Raw genomic sequence first — 12,643 nt, 5'->3', positions numbered from 1 at the left:
TAATAAGGGATGAATTAATGGCAGTGGTATTACCCTTAAAGTAAAGATAAAACATTGCACACAATGTACACATCCAACGAAAGAACTAATGCCACTAAAATAAAAAAAGATTTATAAGGAAAAATGAATTAGTGGTATTGATATTACCCTTTAAGAAGAATATTAAAAATGAAAACTAATAACTTGAACAAACAATGACAAAATTTGCACTCAATTTATACAGAATATGTGTTGTTTTAAAATATGCAGGAATACACATGTAATACTGGAACTTTTTGCAAAAAAGAAGCTTTCTAAGAAGGAATGCATTAGTGGCATTTATATTACCCTAAGAATAAAAAATGAAATAAACTCAAAAGAAATAATGACAGCATTTATACAAAAGTTAGACCTTGTTATAATATACGAGAATAAACATATAATAGTGGAATTAGTATTATTGGTAGTACCCTTAAGGAAGAAATAAATTGAAATAAAAAATAAAACGAATAATGACAAAAATTGCACACAACTTACATAAAAATTGCTCTTTGTTTTAATATGCAACAATAAGCATATACTATATAGTTGAATTGGGGCCATTGGTATTACCCTAAAGAAGAAAGAAAATAAAATGAAAACTAAAAAAATCAAAATAATAAAATTTCCCAAGGAAGAATGAATTGTGGCATTGGTATTACCCTTGAAGAAGAAAGCAAAATAAAACATAATAAAATAAATAATGACAAAATTGCAGACAATTAACACACAAATTGCATTTTTTTATAATATGCAAGGATAAGTATATAATCGTGGAATATTCGCAAAAAGGGAACTTTCCTAAGTAGGAATGAATTATTGGCACTGGTATTACCATTAAGGAAGAAGCAAATGAAATAAAAAATAAAATAAAATCCGAATAATGAGTTTCTTTAATAACGAATGAATTAGTGGCACTGGTATGCCCCTTTAAGAACAAAGAAAATGAAACAATAACTAAAAATCAAAATAGTGAGCTTTTCTAGGAAAGAATGAATTAGTGGCATTGGTGTTACCCTTTAAGAAAAAATAAACTAAAAACAAACAAAATCAATGTAAAGAGGGTTTTTTTTGGAGCGGAGTAATGAGGTTTTCTAGGGAAGAACGAATTAGTGGCATTGGTATTATCCTTTTAGAAGAAATAAAAATTTAAACAAATAAAATCTAAAACAAAATCAAAATAATGAGGTTTGCTATGGAAGAATGAATTCGTGGCATTGGTATTACCCTTTAAGAAGAAATAAAAAAGAATCAAAAAATTGTTTTGTTCTAAGAAAGAATGAATTAGTGGGTTTGGTGTTACCCTTTAAGAATAAGAAATTGAAATAATAACAAAAAAATAGAATAATGGGGTTTTCTTGCGAAGAATGGATTAATGGCATCGGTATTACCTTTTAAGAAGAAAGATAATAAAAAAAGAAACTTGTACAGACAACTTTGCACTAAATTCGCACCTTTTTTAGTATGCAAACAATAATCATATAATAGTGTAATTTTCCCACATATTGCATAGTGTTTGTGTGTATGCATTTGTACTGACCCAACATCCCAAAGTACCCAAATAATAAAACTAATAAAGGAACACAAAAATAAAAGAAAATAGGCATAAAAAAAAGAACAAAGGGAGGGAGAGAGTGGGGGGCTGGGCTGCACAGAAAATGGCCTTCAGCCCATTAGCAAATCAACTGACCCAAATGTGTGGTCAGTCAAAAACATCAACCCAAAACAACTCAAAGAACAAACCAGGAAAAAAACAAAGCACAAATGTCAAAGCAGAAATCTACGGCAAAAAGTCGAATGACCCAAAATCAATTTTCAGGCGACTTGCATTTAGCTAAAATGTGAGTGTATGTACTATGTCGATATGTACTTTGATGCTCTTTCAGGCACTAATTTCAGTGCAAATTATGTAAAGCAAAGCTTGTGGTTTTCATTATGATCAGAACAGAGCATGCAATCTAATCATCAAATGCTAATCGCTTCTTTGTAGTAGTAATTCATATGAAGTAATTAGGAAGTTCTTAAAATAGCTAGCTTGGGAGTGAAGGCACAAATATGGCCTCCTATTCAGGGACATGTTTGCACCAAATCTAGGGAAGGAACATGTTTGTGTTGACTATACTTGAAATGGCCCGGCTTACCCGCTTGACCTCGAGTTCTTTGAGCCTCCTATTCTCTCTCCGGGCCTTAGGACCTGGATATATATGCAGACCGTAGCTCCTCCTGTGAATGCCAATTGACCAAAATAAGGAGGAGCCTCACCAACTAAGGAGGCCCAAACAGGACAGCTGTTGTGTACATTCTCCTGTTCCTGCCATGGAGGCTTGGAGGAGGAATGCCCTGCGCTGCGCGCTTCTCGTGCTGCTCCTCGCCGTTTCAAGTGAGCGCCGCCTCCCTCGGTCACCGTCGACAGGCGATGTGCTTCCCGTGGCGCACGCATGTTTCTTTCAACTGTTAGTGTTATGGCTGTGTGATTGCTTGCAGGCGGGGTGGCGAGGGCTCAGGGGGGCGGCGAGTGCTGGAGCACGGACATGGGGTACGGCATCTGCGTGAAGCCCGGCGGGTGCAGAGCTGCCTGCCATGCCCTCGGCAAGAACGACGGCCAGTGCAACGGGGGCTACTTCTGGCCGGTCTGCGAGTGCCTGTCTCCACACTGCCACTAGGATCGGATTGGCGTTGCTACTAGGCAGGCAGACGCCTCGTCTCCTCGTCCGTTCGTCCCTCGTCAGTTGAGCACCTTCGCTTGAGCAGCTGCAGACTGCGACGTCGTTGCAAGTTACGGCTTAGCTATGTGTGCGTTAAAACTTGAAGTATGGTTTGAGGCATCCCCGCCCTTTTGGCCCGCATTGCTGTTTATTTTATAAAATGGCAACACAAGTACGTATTGGTTTACATGATAAAAACTTGATCTCAATGCTTTGGCATGTTTGAACCACCGTCTCTGATTCAATTGTTATTTCTGGCATGGTCCATGCTTCGTGAATATGCAAAGCTTGCATATCTTTTTGTTGGTAGAAGAAGTTAGCACGTGAACAAAGGGGGCACATCACACGGCACAACCAAAGATGACGTAAACATGGTGTCCGGAGTAGAGATACATGACATACTCGGTTCAAACATAAGCTACAACACATAGCTAAATTACCATGACCAAGAGAAGCAACCTGAACCGAAATGATGTCCCAAGTCTCGAAAATCCATCACCGGACATGCCACAAGCAAGACGAAACCTTCATGAAAGGGAGCGATGCTGACATCACTGTCATCCGATCCAAAGAATCGAACCTGGGATTTTCCCCGGTGCTCGAAGAGGGGCACGGAGAAAGTCCGTGACAACGCCTTCATGAAGGGGAACGACGATGACATCGCCATCATCCTATCCGAAGAACCTCGCCGCCATCTTATCCGAAGAACCGGGTCGGGTGTTTTCCCCGCTGCTCGAATAGGGGCACGGAGAAAGGTCGTGACAACGCCTCCATGAAGGGGAACGACGCTGACATCGCCGCCGTCCTATCCGAAGAACCAGGTCACCGCCATCTGATTTGAAGAACTGGACCTGAGGTTTTTCCCTGGTACTCGAAGAGGAGCATAGAGAAAGGTCGTGGCAACACCTCCAAGAAGGGGACGGCACCCTCACGTATCGCCTTTGCCAGCATCAACAAACCGAGCAGGGATTTCGCCCTGGCCTATGTCCGAACAATCCCAAATTTATCGGGACAGGATCTGAAGACCGGGATACATGTCGCTAGCACGCAGGTAGCCAAACAAATCTAGGAGATCTGGTTTGATGACTTCCCACAAGTTCTGATTTCCTTCTCGGAATTGGAGCTGTTAGAAGGTTATTTTCCTCATCAGACCTGGGGATGTCATCTGTTCAGGAATCATCCATCGAGAAGTTTCCTTCTTCTAGGGCTCCGAACAAAATTTTATAATAATTAATGATGTAAGATGTAAGTTGCTAATGCCCCTCAATCGTGCCCTCCTCCTGTTGTAGTGAATGAATAAGTATCTTCCGGTGTCTACCATCAGCAGCACCATGGAAATAACTAGTATTTGAATCACCTTTTAGGATAAATTGAGAGTTAGAATATTGGTATCATTTGAGCTCATCTTCACGCAGCATGTGAGCTATTTGTGCATTTGATTGACTCTTGGTCTCGACTTCATGCTCAGATAGTGGTCTGACCTCTGCCAAATGTTCTAATTCATCAATAGTAAATGAAAGACGAAACTTCTCCTTTTTGAGGATACCCGTAGTATGCCTAAGCCATCCACCAAGGAACTTACATGTCACACGTATTTTGTTGTTGCTCGGTTGGCTGATGAGTAAAGAATTAATAGGCTAATCAGCAAGTTAATTGAACATTTAATTAATTAATCAGCCTATTTATCAATTTATTATCTACTCGATGACCCTGCGAGTAGGACGACAAGTTAATTTATAAATCAGACGAATTCTTAAAAGAGAGTACACTCGGCAACCGGCTTCTCCCACACCTCCTTGACCATATCATGAAAGTAATCCCCCAAGGCCCCAACCAAATTCGAACTTGAATTGAAGTTGATGCGTTTCTGGTGCCACAGGCCTAGTACACGGCAAAGCTTTCATTCATGCGTGGCTAAACGTACAAACGTGGCACGGAGATGAAAAGCACAATAATGTCCGCGGGCCATTTCATGTCGAGGATAGAATCGCCTTCAAGGACAGAACCTATCTATCTTGAAGCTTCACCCAGGTTCCACGAGGCAGGACGGAGCCACCGTTTCACCGTCCACGAATAATTCACCAGAAGAAAATAACCCGCGGCCTGCGGCTGCGGGAGGTATCGACCGTAGTTTTTTTTTTTTTTTAGTTGGTATCGACCGTAGTTTAACTCCCAGGGCCGCCGGTTCCGGTAAATCCCTTGCTCGACCAGGCCAGGCCAGGCCACCACCAGGCCCACCACTACCGCCGCGGCAGGGCACGCAGGACACGAGCAGTCTCTGCTCCTCCTCCGTGCTCCACCACTGCCGCGAAATCCTTCCAATCCAAGGCGCACCTCACCGACGGCCTCTCGCACGCCCACCGCGGCCGCGTAGCAGAGCAGAGCAGATCGATCGCAACAACGGCGCGTCCGGAATTTCACCCTGCACCCGATGGGCAGGCAGCGGGAGACCGGGGGTGAAAAGGCGAGGCGGGCAGCACGACGGGACGGGTGGGGCGACACCCGCTGGTGTGTGCTCTGACGTGACCACTCGGCTCAATGATGGAGCCCGGCGCCGCAACGAGGCCGTCACGAGGCCCCGGCCCCGCCACGGCCGGGCTGCGGAGGAGCCGAGATCGCCGCGTCCCACCACGTGGGTCGTGCGCCCTCCCTCCTCACCGTCACGTCTCCAGCTCCAAGCGTACGCGTCCATGCGCAAGCCGACGACGCCGGCCGGTGCGGCGTCCTCCTCCTCCCGGCGCACGCACAGCTCCAGCTTCCAAGTGGCGACCAGGCATCGCAGTCACATCACATGATTGACCGATTCGCCGCCTTCCGCCTCCTCATCGGCGTCCACACGATCACTCGTGCATCTGCATAATCTGCTCTGAACTTCGACAGCTCACGGTCGACAGGGCGAGGAGCGCGACTGCACAAGAATCATGCGTCACCGGTCGTGATCCCCGGCTTGTACGTACTCATGCACAAAGTGGCGCCACTAATCATGGCTCTTCATGTGGCAAGGAAACCCCGGCCTTCAAATAATTTCTCACTCACCGATTGATGAATGAATGAATGATCTCTGAAGTTAAGTACCACTAGGCCAATCAGATCTTATTAGTCCTGTCCAACGGCCACTTTACTTTACCATGCCAATCAGCAGATGGCGTTCAAAAACGCCGCACGAGCTCCCATTCCATTTTTTCCTCCTGAAAGAAAAGGGGCATCCAAGAAAAGCCTCTCCTGTGTCCTGAGCGAGACGCTAGCTTTTCCAGCGAGACCGCTTTTCCGGCGTAGCAGCCGTAAGATCTCGGCAAGGGGCGGGCGAGCTCCACAAGTAGCTGCCGCTGGCCTGAAATGCTGCTGCGGCCCAGCGTCGTGAATTCAGGCATGGCATGTGGCAGCTTTTTAGAAACTTGACCAGTGCCCCTCCGCAAACAAACAAGCAAACCACATACACCAACCATTCAACTGCATCATCAACTGTGAACATTTTGAAGATGAAAAAAAAAACCCAGTGCAAAGTGCCCATGCCTTGCAGTACAGTTCACAGGATAAATCTTTCTTAACTTCTACCAGTAACAGTAAGCAGTAACATTTAACCTCTACTAGTACGTAGTAGTAAGCAGTACTGACATTTAACAAGCATTTACTAGGGTCATCGAACAAACTTAGATTCAGACTTAATCTCCTCAGCATAGCTTAGCGAAGAGAAAGTAAGTACGCAACACAACATTTACTGGAGGTGTTTGGTTTGGAAATGCTGAAAACTTGCAACTCCCAATTCATCACACGGTACTGTATCAGACGCCAGTTACACTAAATCATGTAGCAGTAGTAGTAAAGACTACACGCAGAGCCCATTTCTTATCTCGACTTTGGTACAACTAGGAAATTAAAATCTAGTACTACTGAGTACAGGTCATCAGTGGATTGGAACCTTTTTGAATCTGGATCAGACGGCCGGCGGGGAGCAGTCCGGGCACCGGACGAGGCCGTTCTCGTTGCAGCCGGCGCAGGTGCGGAACCCGCCGCCGCCCTTGAGGCTGTACCGCTTGTGGCTCCCGTCGCAGCTGCCGCACAGCACGTAGCGCTCGCCGCCGCACCGCGCGCAGGCGGCGAGCGGCGCGGCGCCGGCCACGACGCGCCGCAGCTCGCCCGACTCGTGCAGGCGGCGGAGCTCCTCGGCGCCGCCGAGGTGGCGGCCGCCGACGAAGACCTGGGGGAGCGTGATCCGGCGGGCGCGCGGGAGCAGCGCCGTGAGCTCCTCGAGGTAGCGCGCGTCCATGGCGAGGTCGCGCTCGTCGACGGAGGCGCGGAGCCCCCGCAGGATGGCGCGCGCGGCGCGGCAGTCCTCGTAGGTGCCCCGGACGACGTGGAGGGAGGTGTAGTAGAGCACGACGCGGCGGTCGGCCTCGGCGGCGACGGGCGGCGCCTGGAGGGTGCGGAGCGCGCGGAGGGCGGAGGCGGCCACGCGGACGCGGTGGAAGACGCGGGCGGCGGAGGGGGAGCACGGGGCCGTGTGCGGCGGCGGGGGAGAAGGGGAGGGCGCGGCGTGGTCGGAGCGGAGGAGGGCCTGGAGATCCTTGAGGGAGGGCGAGTTGAAGGAGAGGCGCGGCGAGGCGGCGGCGAGCGCCGTGGAGGAGCAGGTGGAGGCGGGGGAGGCGGAGGTGGGGGAGGAGGAGCGCGTCTTGACCCAGGGCAGCCACATGGGAGGAGGCGGATGGGGGAGGCCGGAGATGGGGAAGAGAGAGACGAGATGCCGAGATGGAGACTTGTTTGGTTTTCAGTTTGGGAGCGGGGCGGGGGGGAAGGGAAGCGTGTGGCCCTAGCTGGAGTAGCTTCGTTTCGTTTCGTTTTGGGTTCACACTTTTCGGTTGCGAGGTTTGGAATTTGAAGGAGGGGTGTTTGTTTTTTCAGTTTAGCCCTTGGAAGTTGTGAGGTTTTTTATGGCCAACGCTCGTGCATGAATTTTTATTGATGCTTAGCTAAGATACTCCTGGACTATAACTCTAGTCAATCACCACGCTATTATTATCTTTGTTTCTTTCTGAAATATTTCTTTGATTTGCTCTTTGTGGGTCTTAATAGGGCAACTGTTGTTGATTACAGACTCGAGCCCGGGGTGATCTATCAATGCCCCAGATGAAGCTTGGATGAAACTAAACAGAGGTCTGAAGTGAGTGATGTTGAAGAACCACTCGGTGAGTTGCGGTTAGGGTGAAATGCCATAAGAACCCAAAGCTAGATGCTTCTCCCTGAAAAGTTTTGAGGCGCATCAGTAGTTTAACCGGGCAGATTATTGGTGTGATTAAACACAATAAGAGTCGACACAACTGCACCTCCTCGCGACGTCTACGTGTTGTTTACTGTGTCCAGGTAAAACCTCCACCAGATAAAAGAAGCGAGAGAAAGGGCATCTGACGTCCCGAGATAACACCTGCTCTGGTAAAACCTTTTTCTTTCCTTCCCTACGAAGCCATCCCTTCTCTGTTTCTCCTCCATGCACGCAACCTCTTTCATGTCTCCCACGCGACCTCGAGCTGTACCAGCTGCCAGCCGAGAAGGACCTCGTGCCCGGGTGCTGCTCCCGCGGATCCTCCCTCCGTCGCCCGGGCGGGGCATGGGTTGGGAGGGTCGCTCAGGTCCGCCTTCGCCGCTAGGGTTACTGCGGCCGCCGCCCCATGGCCCCCATCCCTGCTCGTTCATGCGTCCCTGCGCCGCCATGTCCGCCTTCTCCCATGTCTTCTCTTCCCCTCATCAACTTCCCCTTCTACAGGGTGGACAAGGTCAACCTCCTGCATCCCATCGTGAGAGAGATCCCGACCGCGCCCTGAAGCCCAAGGCCAGGATGGCCCGGGTCCTCCAGGGGCTGGAAGCGGACGTCAATGCTCAGTTTTATAACAAGCAGCAATGGCCTTGCGAGCAAAAGCCACTATCCATCAATGACAAGAAAGAGGAGATCCACAGGAAGGTGAGCAGATTCCTACCATGTGTCAGCATGATTTCTTTTATTTCTTCTGTGAGCCCAAAACTCTATTATGGTACTATGATTACAATCAATTTGGTTGAAACATGACACGGCATATGGTTAGCAATTTCGGTTCTGTGCGTGAAAATACATTCGTCAGAATATAGGTCTACTTGAACCTCTGCTTCAGCTGCCGAACTATTATACCATTGTAGAATTCTTATATTGATTCTGCATCATCGTAAAGGCCTTTTGTTCATTGTAAATTTCTCAACTTTATATACAACTAAGTTAATTAGAATGATGTCTTCCTACAAGTCGGCTCGTAGAGGGGCCGAAATCCTATTATTTAGCTCAATATCAAGCCTGCCAGATGTACAACCTGGTTAACCTATAATTTACTGAATACAACTTGGTCTCATAAAGATATATCATTATTAGAGACCTGTATAAGCTTGCATGCCTGCCTTGGAAGAGAAGAAATCAGTCCATGCTAAGTTAAAGGAGTCTGAGAAAATAGCAATGCAAAATGATCAAGAGAAAACTGCCACTTTGGAGATATACAATAAGGTATTCCAGTTCCACTATTCAACATAATATGCCAATTCCAGAAGTTTTTTTTGCTTATGAACATTGACCGCGACAACTGATTTCAGACTTCCTTCCTTGGAATTAGATAAAAGAAACTAAGAAACTATTGGCTACGTGTGTTCTCTTGGACAATTTAGTTTCCTCGATATATGGCTTCGATATTTTCGATTATCCATTTGCTATATCTCGTGCCTGGTGGTGCTACTTTGCCGCAGAGTGGCACTTGCTGGACGTTGGGTGGAGGAGATCCGGTGCCGATGGACCGCTCGCGCCGGTGTCTGAGCTCTTGGAGCCGCCAGACTCACCGTCGCCATATGGAGACAGGTTGATGGAGGATGATGGTGTTCGGGTCAGTGAGTGGAAGGCGGCGCCAATGAGGATGTGGAGGAGGACTTGGTCGAGCCGGGTCCGTGAAGATTGTTTTTTAGATGGCCGCATGATGCAGGAGCAGTAGAGGCGTTGTGTTGAGCCTTGGGTTCTTTCGTCGATCAGTTAGTACGTGCCCTTGGCGTTGTGTTGAGCCTTGGGTTCTTCCGTCGATCAGTTAGTACGTGCCCTTGGTCGCCTGCACGCCTCAGGTACAACTCACCTCTCGTCTCTCCCCCCTACTATTATGGATTGAACATGAGGATAAATTGTTGGGGCCGTAGATAATGTCAAGATTTTTTATTGTTGTTGCTTCCATTTAGCTTCCTGTTAATGGTTTTTGGTTCATGGCGTTCGCCTTTTAGCTGGATGTCAGACCAAATAAAGAGAGATCTTGCACTCAGTTTCTTTACATGCAGGTTCATCTCGTGTATCATGAAGAAACTTCGACAGTAAAGAGAGCAGAGCTATTATCTCAACAACAGAATCTAGATAATTTAATCCATGAGCATTTTCATGCATATGCTTTTATTGGTGTATTTGGAGTGTTTATGATGCTGAGCCATGTGAGAACTATTCAACTTTGGGGGGGGGGGATCAAAGTGAGCTCGTTCCTGACAGAGGAATTATTCAGGAACAAAAGGTGAGATGTCTGATAAAGCACAATTGCACTTTTTCTGCTATCTTCTGCAGTTTATCTTGGTACAAAGATCGAAAACAAAATATCGGTATAATAATTTCCATTTGTTTGTCATGAACCTTGCAGTTGGATTGCTTCTGCACTAGGGGAAAGCTCGCATTATTATAAGAGTTAATGGCTATTACATCCAAACAGTATATACATGTTAAATGCGTTTACCCTGTTCAAGAACTCGTTTGATTAACCAGTTAACTTGCTGATTAATCCCTACTTGTAGGGTCATCGAGTAGCCGATAAACTGATAAATCGTCAGATTAATTAATTAAGTGGTCGATTAACCTATTAATCCCCTACTCGTCAGCCAACTGAGCAGCTACCAGTTAACGATTTACTTAACAATTATTTATAGTGATTTGAACAATTCGGCTAGAGGTAAATAAATTCTTAAGTGAACTAAGAATCTGTGGTAAAATAGTTGCGCATGGTAGTGCAATTTCTTTTAGTCCACTTGAAATGTCCCATGGTAGTGCAAGTTCTTGTAGTTCAGTGATCTCATTTCAAGTGATTGTGTGTTGCTTTTCTTCAATTCCTCAACATGTTAATCCAATTGAGTGATATAATTCATGGACCTGATTTCTTTGACATATTTAACGGGTATGGTACTATTTGTTCAAGATTCACCCCGTTAACATCAGAGCAGCACAAGAAAGATGTGCTTGAGAGGTTCTTACAAGCCCTGTACATATCTCTAGCTACTTTTACTTTTATTACAACAAGGTTCTAGTGAACAAAAGTTTGCTCAGCTAATGTTCATAACCATTTAATTTGTTGGTTACTTTTACATTGCATTTTTTATAACGATATGGGCATGCGGCTGTTGCATATAGAAAGGGGCTCATTTGTTCATGGAACTTGGGGTGATACGATCTTTGATGTATGAGCCATCCTATGTGAATTCAGGTTTTGAGTTCTTCCTTTGTATCCTACCCGATACTTGAAATATTGATTGTTAGGCATAGCTTAACTTCCGCAGTTGCCTTCATATTCTTCTGCTGGTAAAGAAGGGCAAAATATGCACCACAGAATGCAAGGAGAAGATAGATTTATCTTCCTCTTACGACCTTTATTAGATATGACACATTATTTTTGTTTCAGTCATACCTTTGTTCTGAACGGCGCTGTTGTGTAAATTCAACATTGATGTTTAGTGTTATGACATATTTGCACAAACTGAAATTTTGATCCCTTGGGATGTTGCAGGTGCTGACAATCTAATAGCAAAGGAATTGACCCTCAAATTTGAAACCAAGATTACAGTTGGCGAACAATTTGCAATTTATGTAGTCACACCAATGTGACCTTAAGGAGTCCCTACCTCAGTCTCTGCAAGAAATTCCTTTCTTTCGGTTAACCCCTATTTTGAAAAAGCATTATAGCAAATACTCCTTTATATTATGGGACGGAGGGAGTATTAGGAAACCCCAAATCTAAGATTTATTGAGATATGGAAATCTCATTCGACCTTGTAATTTCAATCTTCTCCCAGTGAATATATTTCCATTTGAGTGCATGTCGGCATATTCTCTGATGTGTGCCCTTTTTGGTTTTCAATACTTAGGGCTGCTCGCGGTGCCAGTCGGCGCGCCCATCCGCGTGTTACTTCAGCATGCCATTTTTATAGATATTTTGGAATTTACATTCTGATGGTTATGCGGATACCTTACGTGTGTTCAGTTTTTTCCTAGAATTATTTGCTCCGCTTAACAAATCCTGTGGCCTTGAAAAGGAAAGACACATTTGGTAGTATTTTTTTGGCAAAGAGAGATGTGCATCTGCCATTTTTTTAGTGTATGTTGATATTTTTTGTATTAAAAGCTCAAAACAACCAGTTTGTAGTTCACAAAGCAATCTTTCTTGTTTGAACTTAGTTATGTACCTCCTTTTATAATTTTAAAAAGTCATGGGCTTCCATGCAAAGAACTTGATAGTGTCAACGAATTATCTCCATCTACATGCAAAAGTCCAAGCTTAACCTGCAGTTTGTATGTGGAAACAATATCACCCTTTAAAGCATTGACATTATAAATTAGAACGTTGTCTTTGTTGTCTCCTGTGTTTTAGCTGCATTTTTTCTTTGCTAAATACTTACCAGTAGTCTAAATTCTTACATCATTTTCTTATGTGATCAAAATATGCAAGGATGGTGTGAGCGAGTCTCAGTCTAGCCAAGTACAGAATCTCGAGGTTGATCAAATAATAAAAGCTGAAGAGTACCAATTTTATTGATTTTTCTCATAGAAAACATGTTTGTTGATTCTCACTGCATATATGTGTTTTTTCACTTAAATTTTTCAACACCACTACTGATCCTTT

General features: G+C 45.4%; 2 protein-coding genes and 1 long non-coding RNA gene across 3 annotated transcripts; 2 read left to right on the top strand and 1 right to left on the bottom strand.

Moving 5' to 3' along the window:
* The first annotated feature begins 2,238 nt into the window (after positions 1 to 2,238).
* Positions 2,239 to 2,932, top strand: LOC123079628 (uncharacterized). Its single transcript, XM_044502423.1, has 2 exons — positions 2,239 to 2,398; positions 2,503 to 2,932. Exons 1-2 carry the CDS (start codon positions 2,248 to 2,250, stop codon positions 2,679 to 2,681), a joined length of 330 nt encoding a protein of 109 aa, XP_044358358.1. The 5' UTR covers positions 2,239 to 2,247; the 3' UTR covers positions 2,682 to 2,932.
* Positions 2,933 to 6,355: 3,423 nt separating this feature from the next.
* On the bottom strand, positions 6,356 to 7,558 carry LOC123079627 (uncharacterized protein At5g39865). The gene has a single exon (XM_044502422.1). The coding sequence runs from the start codon at positions 7,411 to 7,413 to the stop codon at positions 6,658 to 6,660; it is 756 nt and encodes a 251-aa protein (XP_044358357.1). The 5' UTR covers positions 7,414 to 7,558; the 3' UTR covers positions 6,356 to 6,657.
* A 721-nt stretch (positions 7,559 to 8,279) lies between these two features.
* Positions 8,280 to 11,979, top strand: LOC123074940 (uncharacterized). The gene is made up of 4 exons (XR_006436064.1): positions 8,280 to 8,676; positions 9,480 to 9,842; positions 10,050 to 10,273; positions 11,531 to 11,979. It is a non-coding gene; the product is annotated as an uncharacterized lncRNA (long non-coding RNA).
* Positions 11,980 to 12,643: the final 664 nt, after the last annotated feature.

This window comes from Triticum aestivum, chromosome 3D (assembly GCF_018294505.1).
Source record: "Triticum aestivum cultivar Chinese Spring chromosome 3D, IWGSC CS RefSeq v2.1, whole genome shotgun sequence".
Classification (NCBI taxonomy): Eukaryota; Viridiplantae; Streptophyta; class Magnoliopsida; order Poales; family Poaceae; genus Triticum; species Triticum aestivum.
This window is presented reverse-complemented; position numbering and strand designations above follow the sequence as displayed.